We start from the raw sequence: 20,772 nt of genomic DNA, 5'->3' as shown, positions 1-20,772 counted from the left end.
GTCTACAAGCCCCACCTTGCCTCTCAAGGGCAAGATGCAAGTGTTTGGTGCAAAACCAGACACTAAACGGTCGAGTTCGGGGATCCTGAGGCAAGGCGCGCGAGCCGAGACCTCCGGGAACTCCAAACGAACACAAACATGGAAGATCACCGTGTGTTCAAACAGTGACGTCCAAGTCTTGAGGACGGTCAAAAATGGGGTGTCTACACGGTCCTAGGGGGCCGGTTATGTTCCCCCTTCAATATATTGGTCCAGGTGGCCTGCGGCCACTAACTCCTCCAGATGTTGCCTTACTGGCGTACAATTTTCAGTTCGGTGCCCCTTTTCATCATAGAAGTTGCAACGGTACCTATCATTGCAGCCCCTCTGCGCTTCTCCCAACTTGGCTGGCCGCTGAACGAAGGGTTCATCGCGTATCTCACTAAGAATCCAGTAAATAGGTTTATTGAATACCGTGGTGATGGCAGTGCGGACTCTTAACTTTCTTGCTTCGTGGTCCTCTCTGTTAGCTCGTCTGCCTCGCCCATTTTTGCTCGATTGTTCTTCCCGTCTGACCGTGTTAACTTTTGCCACAGGTTTTTTGTCTAATATCGCTGTTGTGCGAGCTTTTGCTTTGGTGCAAGCGACATCTTCTTCTACCCAGATGTGCTGATGCACTCTTTCCATTAGGGCCTCCATTGTGAGGGGTGGCATCATCGTCATTGAATCCCTCAATTTATTGCCAGCCGGCAAACCTCGTTTGTACTGTGTGATAGCTGGGTTTGTAGGGCAATCTCTAATCTGATTAAAAGTCTCCCAATACCGGTTATTGTAAGACCTCAATGTTTCCTTCTTGCCCATGTCTATGGAGAGAAATTGGTCAATCTCCACTGGCGTTTTGGTGTTCATTTTGAATCTGGTCACAAATGCCTCCACTAGTTGCACCCATAAAGCTACGCTACCTTATGGCACCCTTTCAAACCATGTTAAACCCTGGTCACCAAGGCTGGAAGGAAATAGGATATACATTAGAGCCTCATTTCGCCGATACACGGCTATAACCTAGTGAAAATGGCAAAAGTGCATATAGGGGTCTGACTTCCCCGCATAAGTAATGAATTTGGGCTGGTGGAAGGCTAAGGGCAATGGTGTGTTCTCTATCGCTGGAACCAACGGCGAGCTCTGTAACCTCGCTAACGCTTTGTCTACTGGTTCGTAGGCAAGGAGTGGTTCTAGCATTCCAACCTCAACACTCCCATGTGTTCTAAGCGCCAACCATTGTAGTACAGAGACTCTACGGGGGTCGCGAACAGGAGTGTCTTCTCTCCTTCGAGCCCTTTCCTCTAGCACTGTACGCAAGTCTGCCGACCTAGGTAACTCTGTGTGCCTAGATGTTGTTTGGTACGAATGCGAGGGCCGATAATTGCTTCCCTCCGTATACGACCTTTCAGTCCTCGTTCTCTCAAACCTAGAGTAACGAGTCCTAGAGGTTCTTGACCGCGCGTCGCCTGTGCTGAGGCTTCTGCTTTCCATCTGAGGGTGTGACTTGCTTGTCACGATCTTCTGAGTGGCGAGAGTGCACTCTATTTTTGCCCGCCTCTTCTTCTGCCACCCCTTTGCCCTTTATCTGGCGCTTCATGGTTTCCATGTCTACCGCCATCCTCCGTATCAATTCATTTTGCTCCCTTACGCGATCTTCCAGAACCTGAGGATCCATCCTCCGCCTCCACCTCTGCCTTTCAGGGCTTTGGAAGCGACAAGGGCTGGAGCCCCGTCTTTCTCATAGGTCCCTCCGTGGGTTTGTCGCTGGGGATCTAACTCTGCCATGGGTGGGATAAAAGGTAAACCTCCGCGCCTCCCGCCACCCTCCGGGATTTGCCCATCAATAGCAAAATGTGGCAAGTCTTCATCGTGCGCCATAGATTTTAACTAAAGAGGAAACTTAATCAAAAGGTTTTGTACTTTTAGTGTGCTTCCCACAGACGGTGCCAATTGTACGAACACGAAATAATCTTCTCGTATAATCTTGTTAACAAAGTTTGCACTCCTTCAAACGTCGTCACTTTATTACTTGAAAACACAAACATGAGCTAGCCGGCAGGTGTGTGCCGAAACCTCTTCAATGCCTAAGTTAGCAAACAGACAATAGACACAAAAGCTCTATGCATTTGAGAGTAAAAATTGTGATACTTGTACACAAGTCCTATTACGAGCTTTTATGGATTCCGCATGGCACAATCCTAATAGGACTTTTATTCTTCTTAGCAGAGTCCTCTTATGAATCACACTCCCAAGGATAATATCTATTCTAATAACACCCTACTCACTGCCAACCAAATGAGATGGCTCAAACCTCCTTACCTCGGCTCTGTAGTACGCTCAACCGAGCTAGCATGGCCCTGCCCTACGCTAGGCAAAACCAAGATGGTATTTGACCGAGACAAACCCCAGTTTGGTACTCCGCCACGATCTTACCCCGGTCCTTCTTGGATCAAATATTAATTACCTCAGCCCAAGTGTTTGGCCGAATATCCGTCCGGTCTACGACCGAGCTATTCCATTCTCACTTCCGCCCACAGTGCAGCCCAACGACCAAGAGACAGTACCTTACTCAGTCCATTCCAAAAGATGGACTTAGCTCAGCCCAATTTATATATAAATTACCCTCCTAGTAGCCTGGGTAGTTCTCCTTTTGAAACTCCGCTTCTTTCAAGTAAAAACCAGCTTTTGAAGCTAGCTTTTCCACTCCCAATCTGTTGTAAGGATTGTCACCCTGTGTGTGACATGCACTTTACCACCTTCTTTTAGCATATGTCTTGCACTCTCGAAGAAAGCTGTAAACAAATCTTTGTGCATCATGTCTCAGTAATGCAACCAAATCATTTTCATTGGAGTTCAGAGAAACAATAGTTGCACAAAAAGGAAATGGGGAAAGGGGGGAGGGGGTGGGAATTGTAAATCTAAACCATACAGTGCACCATCTAACTTTTGAGACTTACAATGGTGCTGTTTGGTGTAGCTGTTAAAACAGATTATAGATTATAACTTAACAGATTATAGGTTATGACTTTAATCAGAAGCTGTTAATCTGTTTGGTGTAACTGTTGGATTATAGATTTAAGTTGCTGAGTAGTGTTTGTTAAATAAGTTGTGAAATAGCTTTTTCAATTAACTTTTATTTTTTATTATTCACTATTTGTGTACATTCCACTTAAAAAATAATAATAATATTCTATAGTCCATTTGGGTCTTTTTCTATTTTTTAAAAAATAAAAAATAAAAAAATCTAAGAGTATAATTGTGAATTAACATGTCCACAGCAGAAGCTGATAATCAGAAGCAAGGGGTGAGCAGCTTCTCAGAATCAGCTTTTTTGACTTAAAATAAGTTATTAGAATCAGAAGCTGCTTGAAATAAGTTTAACCAAACAGTCCAAAATAACTTTTTAAAAGCCAGAAGTTATAAGTTGGCTAAGAAAAGCTCTACCAAACACCCCCAATTCTTCATGGTGCGCAGATATATATATATATATATATATTGTAGCATTATTGATTGCGCACAATTTTCATCTCCAATGTTCTATTTGTATCAATGTAGTCACCAAAAGTTCAAATTTGTTTAAATGAACCTTGCCCCTAAATCTAATGGCATAACAAATTATTGATTGAACCAAAAAAAAATTGGGTTTTAATATGCTTTTTTTTTCCCCTTTTTTTTTCTTTTTTTTTAAAATTCTCAATGTATGAGCTCTATGTCAATTTATTGGATTAAAATCATCTCCATTACATGATAAGGATGAAAATCAATGTCCATTACAATGTATGAGCTCTATGTCAATTTATTGGATTAAACTCATCTCCATTACATGATAAGGATGAAAATCAATGTCCATTACAATGCATGAGGTTACGATGTGATTTTAGTCCCATTTTAAACATTCATCTATGTATTAGGAACTAAAATAAGACAAGCCAAAATAGTGACCACAAAAACAGATTTTAAATGTCAAAAACATTTTCAGTTTCAATCGTGATTTTAAATGGCATTAGAGAGTTCAAATCATCCAAACACACATTTTGTATTTTAAAGACTACATTGATGTAATTAATCTAAAAAATTGCAAATAATAATAAAAAATAAAAACTAGATCACTTGAAAAATATGATTAAATGAAAAAGGGTAAATTTCACTAATCTCCGTTGAGATTTGAAAAAATAAAAAAACATAAAATAAGATAAGAATAACTAAAGGAATCATTGTACTTATCAATAAGCTCGTCTTGAGGAGATTTAAACACTAAAACATCAAATTTCAAACGGCTTAGTGGCTTGTTTGGTAAAGGTTAAAATTGGGCTTTTCAAGCTAAAATTTATAAAAATAAAATAAAATAAATTAAAATAGTTAATAAGACAAAATATCACATTAAATTCATAATTTTTTTTTTTCATAAATATCACATCTAACTATAAAAAAATCTAATTATTTTCTCAAATATAAAAATTTTAACCTATAAAAATAATCAAAAATTAAAATAATCTATTTAAATAATTAACTTTCCAAACAAGACGGGTGTGTGATGGTGGCTCATTTATTTCGCATCAACTTCTCTCAAAACTAGGCATCCGAATGAAGGGAGGTTGCAAAAAGCACCTTCCTTGAACAAACTGAAAATGAGAAGCCACCTTCACCAACTACCAGTATCTTCTTCTTCTCTCTCTTACTGTGTAAGTGACGGCAAGATGACTAGTCTGTATAAATAATGAAAAATTGATGAGACCACTAATTAGAACTATCATTAATGATGTGGTAGTAGATTCATCATGAATGATTTGATATTTTGGTTTTGGTGTTGTATTTTTTTTTCTTTTTTTATTGAGTGCCGTGTCATTAGTGATCTTTTTAGAGCTCCAAAATTAGTGATCTCTATCATTGTTGTATAAATAATACATCCTTTTAATTTGAAAGTTTTAAAAAAGTATTAATGATATGAAAATTTTTAAATAAAAAAAAATTAAAGTCAAAATATCACATTACATGATATTTACACACCAATTAAAATTATTCAGTGTATTTTGTTTCAGTTTTCTAAATTTAATTTTTTGAAAACTGAGTTTTTTATTTTTTATGTTTTTTTGTTTTTAGTGAATATTTTTTAAATTTTAAGTAATTTTTTTACCTTTTTAGATGCATTTTATTTAAATGTATCTAAATAGCAAAATATTTGTGAAAAAATATTTTAAAAAATTAATAAATATACAAAATATGAAAATGTACTAAATTTTTATATTTTTTGGTATTTAGTATATTTTTTTAAAAAAAATTCACAAATATTATTCTTTTTAAGTATGTTTATGTTAGGTGTGTCTAAAAAAAAATTTAAAAAATTACTTAAAATATTTAAAAAATTCATTAAAAACATTAAAATATGAAAAATAAAAAAATAAAATTATTTTAAAATTATTTTTTAAAAACTAAAACCAAACAAATTGATTAAAACTCTTAATTTAGAACTCTCAATTTTTTTTTCGTTGCGTATATTATTTTCTTTCGTAGAGGATAGAAGATAAAGAGCCAGACGTTCAAAATTCCAACATCATAATAGTTTAGCAACCGCGCTGCATACCCCCAGTGGGGGTCGCGCCCCCAGTGACGTGGTGCGTCCTCATTGGCTGAAAACTTTAAAAAAAAAAAAAACAATTTTTTTTTTTGAGCCAATTCGGGGCCGACACCTCACTGGGGGTCGGACCCCAGTGGGGGTAGGAAGCATTAATCATAGTTTAGTATTACTCCAACTTCGAAGGACAACAAAGTAGGGGGAGGGGCAAGACTAGGAATATAATAGGTAGGGTATTATCAGTATTTAGGTAAAAAAAAATTATTTAATCAATAACGTCAATTTTATTATTTTAAATATTGATATAAATTATTTTTTTAATTTATCATATAGTTATTTTAAGTAAATTTAGAAATTTAAATTGTAAATCTTTAACATTACTTATAAGTTATAAATACTTATTTTGAAAAGTAGATTAAAAATTAATTTTTTTTAAAAAAACGTTTAAAAAGATAAAGAGATCATGTGATTTAAAAAAATTAAAAAATTAATATGACTTAAAAAAGTCAAAAAAACTAACATTTTGACTTTTTTTTCAATTGCCAAAATAGGCAAAAATAATAACAAAATAAAAAAGAGCAAAATACTAATAAATCCAAAATACGATCTTGTGAACGATTTAATCCTCTATTTTTTCTTATGAACCCAAAAGTAACGTTAAAATGAAAAGGGTTTCTCTAAAAGTAAAATTACACATTTGGGCAATCTGCACTAGAGAAGTTTTGGATTTTCCTTTCTGAAACAAATCTCACATTACGAACAAGAATGTAACACTTCAATGTAATACTCCAATAACGTAACACTTCAATGTAATACTCCAATAATGTAACACTTTAATGTAACACAGTAAAAAACTTTTTAGTGTACTTTTTCTAAACGTAACAACATAACACTCTAAACTTTTTCCAAACGTAACACTCCATTGTAACACACTCTAATATACACACAAAAGAACTCTTTACTGTACTTTTCCCAAACGTAACACTTTAATCAATGTAATCCCAAACGTAACACTCCAATGTAATATACAAAAAAAAAAAAAAAAAAAAACTCTTTAGTGTACTTTTTTCAAACGTAACACTCCAATCAATCTAATGTCAAACGTAATACTCCAATGTAATACACAAAAATACTAAAAAATTCCTTAGTATACTTTTCCAAGCGTAGCACTCACAGTTTAAAATTATACATTTGTCCAAAACTTACTGCGAAATTTTTGCACTCCTTTTCGAATGGTTTGAAGAATCTCACATCCTTTTTTTGAAGTGTTACGTTTGGAAAAAATAGACTAAAGAGTTTTTTTGAGTGCTGCGTTGAAGTGTTACACTAAGCAATTTTTTGTTTTTGGAGTATTAAGTTTGAAAAAAATATATTAAGAATTTTTTTTGAAATCTTACATTGAAATGTTACACTAAGGAGTTTTTTTTAGAGTGTTACATTTGAATGTTACGTTTGCAAATATATATATATATATATTAACGAGTTTTTTTGAAATCTTACATTTGAGTATTACGTTTGAAAAAAATATACTAAAGAATTTTTTTTGGAGTGTTACATTTAGAAAAAGTATATTAAGGAGTTCTTTTGAAATCTTACATTTGAGTGTTACACTAAGAAATTTTTTTTGAAGTGTTTCATTTGAATGTTACGTTTGGAAAAAAATATACTAAGGAGTTTTTTTTTAGTCTTACATTGAAGTGTTACGTTTGAGTGTTACATTGGAGTGTTACAATTTAAATTATACGTTTGTCCAAAACTCACTAACGCTTCGTTTGGAAAATGGGTTGGCTTTTTGACTTTTTTGGTTATTTTAGCCTAGGGCTAAAAAGTTTGGTTTGGGAAGATCTCTTTTGATTTTTTTGACTTTTTTAACTTTTTTGTCAGAGGAGGAATGTAATGATTATGGGTTAGACGTGATATTTTATCTTATTGGGTTAAAAAGCTTATTTTATTTTTTGTGGCTAAAATAGCCAAAAAAAGCCTCAAGATTGGCTTCCCAAACGAAGCTTAATGAGTTTTTGTATTCATTTTAAAATATTTGAAAAATCTCATATTTCAAATCATTTGCAGTACTTTCGAAATGTTTGAAAAATCTCACATCTCAAGTTATTCCAAATAAAAAAATATTCTCATATAAAAGTTAATCCCAAATTTAATTCCCATAAATTATATATTTATATTTCTAGCATAAAAAGGAAAAAAAATTAATAGAAATAAGAATATAATCGTAAATTTAATTTTTAAATAATATATTAAATCACCTTTTTCAAAATTAATAGGACTAATTGGTTTATAAGAAAACTTTTGGTAGTAAACGAATTACCATTCCTGAAAATAAAATTTATAGGTAAATTTTTTTTAAAAAAATAAAAAATAAAAAACTTGGAGCGGTGGATTCGGTACCCGTAACCCACCCACCCACAAATCCATGATGGTTAAGGCGGTTGGATTCCTTTTGGCGCCATATGAGAGAGAGTCTCCATGTGTTGTCACCGTCTCCACACGGACACACCCTTTTCGGGAATCTGATGTTCATCTTCCCTCCCTCTCTCTCTCCTTCGACATCTGTCCCCATGAAATTCACCACCTCACTCCACGTGTCCTTCCCCATTAACAGACTCTCAAACCCCTCTCTTCTTCTTCTTCTTCTTCTCCCCCAACCCTAACAGCCACTGTGTTTTTTGTTCGTTTGTTTTTGACAACAACAGAAACAGAACCGATTCAGATTTATAATTCCATAATTGCCCTCCTCCTCTGGTTGTGAAGTAGGTGAAAGAGAATAGGGAATGGAGGTTCCTGTAGGCTTCATATCCAAGCTCTGGAGCTTCCTCTCCTTTCTTCCCTTCTTCTTCTCCCTCCTCCTCCTCGGCCTTCTCAAAGGTATTTTTATTATTTTTACATTTATATATTTTTTCTCTTAAAAGTAAAACTGTGTATATCATGTGCCCCTTATAACTAAAAAAAATTATAACCAAATATCTCAAAATAAAAGAAGAAAATGGGGTGCATATGGTATGTAGTTCTTTAGAAGATGAACCCCATCAATCCAAAGATGAGTTAATTATAGCTTGTCTGATAACAATCAAAAATCAAAATATTACTATAAGCATGAATGTGTGTTTGTGTGAACTTTATGCAGATTGCACTTGACATGTTTGTGTAATTTACGATAGATGGGATGGGTTAGTACACAAAACCCACTCTGGTTTATGTGTGTTTCTATTTAAGATAAGGACAGAGGTTGGAAATTAATCTTTGGGCTGTGGCCACACTAAAGGGAATTTCTGAACACACACCTTGAATCCAGTGGTGGAGCCAGGATTTTGGGTCAGAGAGGGGGAAACATTAAGTTGAAATCTTAGCAACAATTACAATCCAACTTAACACAATTTTCATTTAGTGGTAGGACTAAAAATCAGTGTGATACAGAAGTTATATTTAGAGATGTGCTCGAGTTAACAGATTTTTTTTTTTTTTGGTTATTAATTTGATTTTATGTATGATGATCATCATGGTTTAGAAAGCGATAGCATGTCTTGTAATAGATGAGAACGAAAATATATCAAGATGTACACACAAAAAGAGATATAGAGAAGGATAGAGAAAGCAAATGAGAGAGATGGTTAATAAATAATATATAGAGGGCTACTATATATCACTTGTGTTTTTCACCCTCATATTACATTGCAAAATATTATTTGCTATCATTAATTCTGTAATTATCAGGAACCAATCATGAGTATAAATATTACAGGTGATATAAAACAAAATCAATGACATATAGCATTCTTTAATATAAAATTTATAAGAGAATATTTTAACGAAAATTAATATTTACAATGACAAAGTAGGCAGATTTTGTTGAAGAGAAAAAGTTTTAAAAAAAAAAAGTAAAAGGCATACTTGAAACGTTAAAGGAGTAAATTTTATTTTATTTTATTTTTTTATTATTACAGGTAAAAGTATAATTTTCAAAATGTTAAGGACCACGTGACCCGCTGGCCCTCATGTGCCTCCAAAACATAAACCAACTCACTTTCATTTGACCACAAGTAAACTCCATTGCCTATTCAAGTTAGACTAGGATACTCTGCAATAATCCATCCTTCCAATAATCTTGCAATGATGGTTAAGAGCCAAAAACACAATCATTGGGTGGTTTAAGGGTAGTTTAACCTTGTAATCTGAATCTGTTTTTGCTCTTAACCCACCATTGCAAGACTATTGCAAAGGATCCTACTCTATTCAAGTTAGGACCAACACCACTTTAGGGCTTGGGTGTGTACAGTTATACACTTACAGCCTTAATCTTTCATATGTTAGCGTTGGTTGATTTGGTTGTGTTTTGTTGGACAGGGGTGATCATCTGTCCAGTGGTAGGAATCGTTATTGGGTTTGGAAATTCTGCAGTGATTATTGGCCTTTGGCCAGCTCACTTCATCTGGACTTGCTACTGTGTGGCAAAGTATGCTTCCATTTTCCACTTATATCCTTACTAAATACAAAATTATGTTTTTGTTCTGTTATGTTCTCATGTTCTGTGTTCCTTCTTTGTTTTCCCTTGGCCACGTGCCTATTTCAGAACCAAAAGGCTTGGATTGGTCTTGAAGATTTTGGTACTGGTGTTGCTGCCGGTGCCTCTACTCCTTTGGCCAATCTTCGGAATTGTGGGTAGCATTTTGGGTGGCATTTTATATGGGTTCTTTGCTCCTCTAATTGCAACTTTTGAGACTGTTGGAGACAATGTCACTGACAAATGCTTCCATTGCTTTGTTGTGAGTCGCTCACCTTCCACCACTTTGTTTTAAGTTTCTCCTTGACCTATGCTCTGTATGATTCTTAGAAGTGATTTTCTGTTTCACATTCCTGCGTAAAGACATTACATACTGAAGTTTGTCTTGATTGGCAGTTGATTTGTCAGAGGTTCTACATGCCCTTCATTGTTTAATGGACCTGTTTGGAATTGATGATAATTCAGTGCCAGTATTTTTTGCTATCAACATTTATGATGGCAACTTTTTTATGTTCATTTTGCTATTTTTTTACAAACTAACTTCAAATCTGCTGTAGTTTTTTTTTTTTTTTTTTTCTTGTTAAATTCTTCTGTTCGAATAACCTGAACAGATTGTTGATCTGATGTTGAGATATAACCCAATTTTTTTAATGGAAATTGACCATATTGTTTACTTTTCAGCATTCTTGCTCTCCCCTACACTATCTCACTCTTTATGTTAATGTTAAAATCACTCGTAACCTTAATTTCATCACCATCCTCAAACTTTATGATATATATGTCCTAATTATTCAGTTTCAAATGATTTCCCAACCGGACTGTTTTAAGATTCCATAATTATTATCATTCATCCAACTTTACTATATACTACCAAATTTGTGCAAAATGTACCAAAGGGTTGTTCTGTCCATTCCAACTGTTAGCCTAATCCAAATAACTAGGTCTCAGCATTTTTGCATATGACTTGTATTTTGCATAATCGTCAGGACGGTTGTTGGCCAACTATTAAGGGAAGCTGCATGGTGGTACGGGATTTTACTGATTTTTGTTTCCACTCATATTTCTCCTACATGGATGAACTGAGTGAGGAGATGCCTGCAGATGAGAAGCCTATTGACATAAGGTGAGGAACTTTCCTATTCAATTTTTTGTGACCCAATGACAAATGTTTTTTTCCCTTCTTTTTGGATGCTTAATTTATGTCTTGTTTTGTCTTTTTAGGTTATCAAAACTACCAAGCTGTTTGTTGGTTATCCCGCTTGCCTTGACAGTGAATGTACCTTTTATTACAGCTGTTGCTCTTTGGAAAGGCCCTTACATGCTCTTCAAAGGGTGGAAGAGGCTTTTGGAAGACTTAATTGGAAGAGAAGGACCATTCTTGGAAACAGTATGTGTCCCATTTGCTGCTCTTGCCATCATGTTATGGCCTCTAGCTGTGGTGGGAGCTGTGATAAGTGCTTTCTTCGCCAGCTTCTTTCTTGGATTATACAGTGCAGTAATCGTCCAGCAGGTCTGCCTGAACTTTTATTTCCAATTAATTGTTTACAAGTTTGAGGTAGGACTTAAGCAGCTAAAGTGAGATTCATATCTCCCAGGAAGACTCATTACAGATGGGACTTGCATACATTATGGCGGTTATTTCACTGTTTGATGAATATACAAATGATTTACTTTATTTGAGGGAGGGGTCCTGCTTTCCCAGGTACCATTTGGGATTCAATATTCTTTTCTTTATAAATTTGGTTTTTGTTATTCCTTCATTTTTAAGTTAGGTCATGAACATAGTAAAATAGTCAATGATTTTGATTCTGAGAAATCCTTCCGGCAGCCAGGCCGAGGTACCGTCGGAACATGAGCCCTGGTGTTAGAAATGGGCAACAGAATGGGAGAGAAGGCTCATACAATTCAAAGCTGGTTTCACAACAATCAAGGACATTAAAGTGGACTATCCAACAATCCACGCCTATACAGGTGAGGGACATCTTATATCCACTTTCACACTAATATCTAATTTTTGAATTGTTGGGGGTTCATCCTTAAAATGTGACAGGTATGGGATTGGCTGTTTAAATCCTGTGAGGAGAATGGTAGAATACTGCTTCGTGAGGGTCTGATTGATGTCAAAGACTTGGAGGAATGCATTGCGAAGGGAGTTTGTAAAAAGTTGGGCATTAAACTACCTGCTTGGTCCATTTTAGAGTGTCTTCTGGCATCAGCGAAGTCAGATTCATCTGGTTTAGTAATTTGTACGCCCCTATTCTGACTTCATTCTTTGCATGACATATGTTAAATTGGAGTTTTAATTATGATTTTCTTGTTGACATTTTTAGCTGACGATACGGAATTGATAATGACTAACTGGCCAAAGGACAAAGTATTTCAGTGGTTCATTGGTCCACTATTGATAATTAAGGAGCAAATAAAGGGGCTTCATTTAGATGAAAATGAAGAAATCTGCCTGAAAAAGCTGATTATGCAGTGCAAGAATGACAAACCAGAAGAGTGGGATGACACTGATTTTCCGTCCCGTGACAATGTCAGAAGAGCACAGTTGCAAGCCATTCTTAGGAGGTGAGTAATTTTTTATCAGTTCTATTGTCTCTCAATCATCTTAAAACCAGTTTTAGGTGCTCTCAACTAACCATCATTTGTTTCGTAACTACCCCATTTAATTTGAGTAATAGAGGTGACTGCCCTCTTTAGCTCACTTGTAGATCTGTTCATTCTTATGCTCTTTAAACACTTGACAAGAATACAATCAAGGCCCAAATGAACAAAGTAGTCACTTTAGGCCCCTGATTTTGGAATGCCTCGTCTCCAACTCTTTTTTAACCAATGCCCAAAAAATGTACTACTTATCTAGAAACCCAGAAAATTTCTTCTTATCTAGATATCCAAAATGAAAAAACTTTGCTGTCAAAGGCTCTCAATCATTAAACACTGAAAGCACATTTCTTGTCCAAATACCTTTAATAAACCTCTTTTTTTAAGTGCCCATGAAATAAAGGCCCCAATCATAGAGGCTAAAAAAAATCTTTTTTGTCTACAGGTCTGTAAAAAAAAAAATTCTCATACAAAGGCCCAACTTAAAAAAATAAACGTTCTCTAAAGGCCCCGATAGTAAGGGTTATAGTTAATAGATGAAACCTCTAATAATCCCCATCTTTGACCAAAATTAATTTTGCATGTTCAAGATGCATCTACAACAATAAACAACTTCATTCTTTCGCATCTAAAAAAATGGTTGGCTTTACTGCCTTTGTGGAGCCTTCAAAGTTGTAACTTGTAAGTAGGCATGATTTCTTGTACGATTCTTTTTCTCAGGTCCCTCCAAACCATTTTCTTTCTCCTTCCTGCATTTAGATGCTTCAGGTGCTATAAACCAAACAGAGCAGTTAATAATGTGGCTGACAGAGTATGAGTGTGTTAGTTCGAAATATTTTTACATTTCAGACACTTCTCTTGCTAATTTACACCTACTCAGATACAAACTTGTGAAAAACTGTCTAGCTAATGCCTGCTAGTTATCATATCATATGTAATTATAGACAAAGAAATGACTTGATCCTCTACATATTAAACCATGCAGAACCTGCACTGGATGACTTCTAAATCATTGCTTGATATGAATTAATTTGGTTCTTAAATTGAATTCCATGCAACATTTACACAGTATCTGTGACAGGCTGCAGGGAATTGTTGGTTCCATGTCCCGGATACCAACCTTCAGACGGCGTTTCAAGAATTTGGTGAAGATGTTGTGCATAGACGCGATTGAGGCTGGTATTTTAGCCAATGATTTAGGAGGAAGACTGAAAACCAGACATGGTGACAAAAACTTTCGAGAGACAAGCGAGCACAAGGTAGACGATGGGAATGTAGTATGACTGTACATTTCAAGTAGAATTTTCCATGAAATATAATTGTGGTTCCTGGTGAATAGTTTCTTAATCCAGTTTCATCATCCAGTGTAGTTTAGGCGAAAAGATTTGTCTAGTTTTGAGTGCAGAAAAGGGTAGTTCAAATGATATTCGAAATCAAACAGATGCTCAGTATGGATTTGATGATATGTTATAAACATTTCTAGAAATGAGAGTAATGTATAGGCTGTGATAGTGTGATTGCCTTGAGCCTTTCATGGGCTAACAAGGCTGTGTTTGGTTGCGCGACTTGCTTCATGGGTTAGCCAGGTGAAATTGTAAAAGTGAAGAAACAGAGATGGTAGTTTTTGTTACTGGTTCAAATCTGCAAAATAGATTTTGGACGCTTCCATCTAAATGCTTCCAGGTTAAGGTAGCCATAAAACGAATTGCATTGCTCACACAATGGAGTTCTTCATTTGGTACTAGGTATATGATTTTTTTAAATCTCACTCTTGTTACAACCATGGCTGAACTGAGCTCAATTATTTGAGTTTAATTCATGTTCAGCTCAATAAAAATTTGTCAAATATTAATTTGTTAGGTAAACAAGTCTGAACAAATTTTAAAGCTCGTTGAGTTTTTAAGTTAAGTTTAAACATATTATTTATTTAACTTGATAAGTTTATATGCTCTATAATAAATTAAGTTACTCTACTCAATTCAATTAAAGTTTGTTTAAGATTAACTCGTTTGATAAATAAGTCAAATGGGCAAGTTAAGATCAACTGCTTGGGTCATAGAGCTATTTCATTCATGCTTGCACAGATGGTTCAGAGCAGGGAGGGTGTTTTTTTTTTTTTCCCCCTAAAAAAGTATTTGTTAAATTATATTAATCACTCTTAAAGTTTTAAAAAATAGATTTAGTCTTCTAATTAAGTTAAATATTTTTATAATTTTAATTTACATAATATTTTAACTTATTTGGTTTTTTCTTTTCTTTTCTTCTTAAAAAAGTATAGGGTAAATTATATTAATCACCCTTACAGTCTAAAAAAATAGATTTAGTCTTCTAATTACGTTAAATATTTTTATAATTTTAATTTACATAATATTTTTGACTTATTTTTCCATCATTGAATTTAATAATAATAATAATCTAAATCGTATGTTATAACTTTTGCAAGATGGCTTGAAATGGGTAGCATTTTATTTTATTTTTTGGGGGTTAAATTCACTCCAAACCTCATAAACTACAACAAAGCAAAAAACCTCAAAACCGTTTGAACTTAAGGAACCACCCCAAAAAAGAAAATAAACAGTACATATTGTAGAACCTATGCTCATTTTAAGCCCTCTTTTTCGGGCTTCTCTTCCCCCAACAGCCTCTTGGTGAAGATTTTTCCTCCACAAAAACAAAAAACTTTCATTACAACTTCTCTCTCTCTCTCTCTCCTTGTTTTGAAATTCTTCAACAATTACTTTTTCTTTTTCTTTTTTTGGGTGAAATTTGCAAACCCAACATATGATGGTTTCTCTGGCAACTCAACCCATTTGATCGTTTCATGACACCATTTTGAAATCTTGAGAACAAAATCTCAGGTGTGTTTGGTTTGTGTTTTGAGATAAATTTTCAAAAAAAAAAAATTGGGAAAAGAGTATAAAAATTTTTTTGATTTATTTGGTTATATATTTTGAAAATAGTTTTGGAGTTTGAATATTTTGTTGTAGTTGAATAAATGTATGTGAGAGAAAAAAAGTGATTGAGAATGAAAGATGAGAAAGAAAAAATAATTGATTGATGTATAGGAGAGAGAGAGATTTTGAAGAAGAAAAAATCAAAAAATTTGATCCAAACAAAATTTTGAAATTTTTTCTCTAAAATTATATCTTAAAATACAAATCAAACAATCTCTCAATCAACAATGCTTTGGTGTGACTCCATATAGCTTGTTCAGCTCTCAATGGACATCCTGAATACTTTGTTTCCAAGGTAATGGACCACCTTATTTATCTTATGATCAATTAGTTACCAAGTTTTTTTTTTTTTTTTTTTTTTTTTTTTTTTTTGTCTCACTCTGATTTTTGTCCTTTTTTTCATGTAAAATTATAGGATCGCCGATCCCATAAATGTATTGAAGAAAGATAAAATTGAATCGATGTATCGAATTACTTCCTCAAGAACCCAATTGATGTCATACACGCAACCACCACCTCTAGCGGAGAAGTTGACAGACGATCTCGTAACACAAAAAACCGCTCAGAGCACCGTCACTTGCGTGTACCAGACCCATATCGGGGGTTATTGGCGCAATGTTACAGTTTTATGGTGCAAGAACATCATGAACCATTCGGTCACCATTTCTGTCGATAGTGTAGAAAGCGATTATCATAATTCTTGCAAGATTGACCTCAAGCCTTGGCACTTCTGGAGCAAGAAAGGGTACAAGATCTTTGACGTCGATGGGAACCAGGTTGAGGTTTATTGGGATCTGCGCTCTGCTAGATTCTCTGGTGGTCCGGAACCCTGTTCGGATTTCTATGTTGCTCTTGTTTCAGAGGAAGAGGTTGTATTGTTGCTAGGGGATTATAGCAAGAAGGTTTACAAGAGAACCAAATCAAAACCAGCCCTTGTTGAGGCTGTGTTGTTTTACAAGAAAGAGCATGTGTTTAACAAGAAATGTTTCTCAACGAGAGCAAGGTTCGATCAGACGGTGAGCGAAGAGCATGAAATCGTCGTCGAGAGTTCAACAGCCGGGCCTAGAGATCCAGAGATGTGGATAAGCATAGATGGGATTGTGGTGATACATATCCGGAACTTGCAGTGGAAATTCAGGGGTAATGAGACCGTCATGGTTAACAAGCTGCCAGTCCAGGTTTTGTGGGATGTACATGCCTGGCTATTTTGCATCCCTGGCTCTGGTCATGGCTTGTTCATATTCAAGCCAGGTGCACCAGAATCGGATAGTGACAAAGAGGAGAGCAGCCGAGGTGGTGACAGTGATTGCAGTAGTAGCAACAGCAGGTATTACTCAACTCTCAGCCATTCGAAAGCATCAGAATTCTGCCTTTTTCTGTATGCCTGGAAGCTCGAATGAATCGGAATCCTCATTTGGCAATGGCTCCAGACCTGTACAAACCAGTATCGGTATGTATCCTTGGGGTGTGTATGGATCAAATGGTTGCACCAACACAAGACTACAAAGTGTACAGTATGTTGTGAGAACCAAGAAAGACATTGGCACCACATATTGTAATCAATGCATTGTTGTAATTATTCCCATAGGAATAGAATTGTTTCTCACAGAGTAATAGTGATGGTTCATTGACCCACAAGGGATAAGCACATATCTAAAACATATATATCAAAAAATAAATGTAAAATTCCCAATGAAAAGTAATTCTCAATGCCATTAACCACTGAATGTTAAAACAAGTCAATCCTAACAATAAATTTATATCAATCAAGTGATTGACCTGAAGAAAATGGAAAATCTATTGACAAGCATACATTTTTGTCACCTTCCAAAACATTTTAGTATCGATGATGTGAGTGTTGAAGAAAGAAACTTCAATCCAGTAGATCCTCCAGGGAAGTAGGAAATAGCATAGTATGACAGGGCAAGGACCTAGCAAAACAGAATGGCATCAATTTGAATTAAAATAACACTCTGCTTTGATGCATTAGGAAAAAAAGGCAGATTTTTATAAAAAAATTGAAAATCAAAATTCATCATTAAGAGTATGAATTATTATTATTATTATTATTATTATTATTATTATTATTATTATTATTTGTTTTGATAACTGGGTGTACAGCCAGTTTGTGCGCATCTCGACTAATCCCAGGACCCTGAAGTTAATAACCAGGTAAACCTCCAGTGGCCCCTTGGGTGACTCGAACTCGAGATGTTGGATTTTATCCTCAAGCCTTTACCACTCGGCCAACTCCTTGGGGTTAGCAAGAGTATGAATCATCATAGTAGTGACAATGCCATGTATCTTTATTTAAATGATGTAGGATTTCACATACAATAAAACTACTTACACCAACTTTGTACACAACTTTGTGTGCACAACCACACCAAATCCAACATGAATGTGGTCCACATGTGAGCAAAGTTATGCAAAAAGAGGCAAGTAGAAATAGGTAATGCATACAGTAAAAGAGGGATTGATACCTGTAACACGGAAAAGAGCACAGAAAGAATATAACTGTGAAGCACCATGGAAACATAAATCGTACCCACCATGGTGCCAATGAATCCCAATGTAAAAGGAAGCCTCTGGAGAGGGGGAAAGAAAGAACATAAAATGAGTGCAAAACAACGAAAACAATAATATACATGCAAAAGAAAAGGATGAATTTAAATTCTCAGACAGGTGGAACCAACACTTAAATTAATCATCTCTTTACAAAAAAAGGCAAAAGAATGCTACTTAACAAGGAGAATTTAGAGTACAGTTGTGATACCTCTTTCGATGACATGTGTTCAAACTGATTCTTAGGACCTTTGAGGGCAAAGAATGAGCCAATAATCAAGGCACATCCAATAGTAAAGCAGAGAGCAAATTTCTGAGGCATTAGCACCATGACAGGAAGGAACATGGTGAATGCGATGAAGACAAAAAACACTCCCGTCGCAAGGAGTAAACCAAAGTACATCAGAGATTTTCCAGAAGGGACACTGCTTGTGGCAGACTGAAAGTTCCCTGGTATATCCCTCACTCCTTTCGAAACCCTATAAAAAGATCAAATGAGGTTTTTTATTTATTTGTTATTATTTATCATCAATGCATGAAAAAAAAATCAATAGCAGTTAGCAACAAAAAGATAAAATGAATCTCACAAATGATTGATGTTTCAATTCCCCCATATACAATGACAATGCCTACAGCCATCGGCGATCATAGAGTTCTATTGACTGAAAATTGCCTTTCCTACTTTCAGTTTTCATTTTCTCTTCTAAAAGACCTAAAATACAATTTGGGTCGAGCTCAGGCAAGTCCTATAGTTTTGGCATGGGATGTTAAAAATATACCAGGGAAAAGAACCGTCCCTAAACTATCTGCATAAGCCGAAACAGATCACTTTAACCAACATATATAATTAATAGCAAAAGGCCACAACAACCAATTACTTCCGACACAGACATTCCTGAAACATCTAACATGACTATAACCCAGATCTCTCTCTTAGGGATCACACCATACAGAGAATGGGCATCGAAATAAAAGTTTCACCGTGCATCGGATCAGCAACCTTATAATACGCTTCCATCCACTTAGTTTTGAACTTTATCTCAACTTCATTCTACTTCATCAACCAATCACTTCTTACACCTACATTCCTGAAATATCCAACCCTGACTATAACTCAGATCTACCTCTCAGGGATCACACCATACAGTGATTGGGCGTCGGAATAAAAGTTTCGGAAAATTATTCAATAATCCGGGAGTACCACGTGTCCATACTCCCTAATCAATTATCATTCAATATGCCTCCTCATGTTGCTCAATCACCCAACATAATATCCCACCTATTCACCTTATCCACCAATCACAATGTTATGGAGCACCACGTGTCTATTGTCCCGGATTACTAAATAATTACCCAAAAGTTTCACCGTGCATCAGATCAGCAAGCTTATCATACACTTCCATCTACTTAAAGTCTTGAACTTTACCTCTAATTCAGCTCAATTTTTTGTCATTAGCTATTTAAATTGATTTAAAGAGCTGTATAATTTCCACCACTATTGGATTACAAAACCTCCACATACCAATTCCAGTACAACAAAATAACGGTCAAAATTTCAATTACAAGTTCAATTTCTGTGTACACGAGTTAGATCCGAAGGTATAACTATAACATACACCATCGATGAATACAATCTCACATGCACATACTTACACATATGCACAAATACAGAAACAGTAAAATTGAGACCTAAATTTGGGAAAAATTAATGGCAATTGCGATAATTGAGGTGTTGTTGCTTACTGGCTGAAAGTGCCGGAGACCTTATCGTTGGCGGTCCTGACGGCGGCCTCGAGATCGAAGCCTAAGCTGGAATCAGCGTCTTCGGACTCTTTGGCGGCTGCGTAAGCGTTCCAATCGGCGAGCAAAGACGACGACGATTTCTGCAGATCGTTGCTGCTACTGGGGCCTCCGGCGAACCATGCTTGGGCAGTTTTCTGCATATTTGTAGAATTTTGAAGGACGGAATGGAGAGAGACGACTGTGATGATCGAGAGTGAGAGACTTCCGAGAAAGAATCGGATTTATCACCAGCAATTTCACTCTCTCTGTCTCTCTCTCTGGAAAGACTGAGAATCAAGCTTTGATGTCTGATTGGGGATCTGATCTGATCTGATGCGTTTTCTTACTGCGCCGCGGGTTTTCCGTTTTTTTTTCAAGGGTTATGTTTCGGATGTGGATTTTGGAAGAGATTTTTTTATTTTATTGACACAATTACATCACACATTAATTACAATATACAGGGAAATCATAAAATAACAATACAAATGGAAAGCTTTTATAATTACTAAAATGTGGATTTTCTTTTTCTTTTTCTTTTTCTTTTTTTTTATAGAAAATTGCTTTAGAGCTCTAAAAGAGCACCTCTAAACTTAGCATTAAATTGTCTTCTTCTGGCCACTGTTATGTCTTTTTCTGTTTTTTTTTTTTTTTAATTGGTTGCCAGCTCAGTAGAGCTGCTATTAGAGCAGCTCTACTAGAGCTCCCAATCACTGCTGTTTTTTATATTATCTAAAGGCTTTCTCTCTACCCAAAACCTTACC

The 20,772-nt window shown here is 35.4% G+C and overlaps 3 protein-coding genes across 4 annotated transcripts; 2 read left to right on the top strand and 1 right to left on the bottom strand.

Moving 5' to 3' along the window:
• The first annotated feature begins 8,058 nt into the window (after positions 1 to 8,058).
• Positions 8,059 to 14,196, top strand: LOC114319068 (putative membrane protein At3g27390). Of its 2 annotated transcripts, none has more exons than XM_028266054.2 (10): positions 8,059 to 8,473; positions 9,950 to 10,058; positions 10,176 to 10,368; positions 11,093 to 11,229; positions 11,328 to 11,616; positions 11,702 to 11,808; positions 11,939 to 12,077; positions 12,157 to 12,352; positions 12,437 to 12,677; positions 13,792 to 14,196. In XM_028266054.2, exons 1-10 carry the CDS (start codon positions 8,380 to 8,382, stop codon positions 13,991 to 13,993), a joined length of 1,707 nt encoding a protein of 568 aa, XP_028121855.2. In that variant the 5' UTR covers positions 8,059 to 8,379; the 3' UTR covers positions 13,994 to 14,196. The 2 variants fall into 2 exon arrangements, with proteins under 2 accessions (XP_028121855.2, XP_028121854.2); XM_028266053.2 differs by having other exon boundaries at positions 13,780 to 14,196.
• Positions 14,197 to 14,816: 620 nt separating this feature from the next.
• Positions 14,817 to 17,299, top strand: LOC114319067 (uncharacterized). Its single transcript, XM_028266052.2, has 2 exons — positions 14,817 to 15,959; positions 16,080 to 17,299. The coding sequence occupies exons 1-2, from the start codon at positions 15,931 to 15,933 to the stop codon at positions 17,062 to 17,064; spliced, it is 1,014 nt and encodes a 337-aa protein (XP_028121853.2). The 5' UTR covers positions 14,817 to 15,930; the 3' UTR covers positions 17,065 to 17,299.
• A 58-nt stretch (positions 17,300 to 17,357) lies between these two features.
• LOC114319103 (protein transport protein sft2) lies at positions 17,358 to 20,563 on the bottom strand. The gene is made up of 4 exons (XM_082884770.1): positions 19,973 to 20,563; positions 18,441 to 18,708; positions 18,148 to 18,252; positions 17,358 to 17,595 (listed from the first exon to the last, which is right to left on the bottom strand). Exons 1-4 carry the CDS (start codon positions 20,170 to 20,172, stop codon positions 17,485 to 17,487), a joined length of 684 nt encoding a protein of 227 aa, XP_082740896.1. The 5' UTR covers positions 20,173 to 20,563; the 3' UTR covers positions 17,358 to 17,484.
• Between the last annotated feature and the right edge of the window lie 209 nt (positions 20,564 to 20,772).

The sequence above is a fragment of the Camellia sinensis genome, chromosome 8 (assembly GCF_055761805.1).
Source record: "Camellia sinensis isolate YWXY chromosome 8, ASM5576180v1, whole genome shotgun sequence".
NCBI lineage: Eukaryota > Viridiplantae > Streptophyta > Magnoliopsida > Ericales > Theaceae > Camellia > Camellia sinensis.
This window is presented reverse-complemented; position numbering and strand designations above follow the sequence as displayed.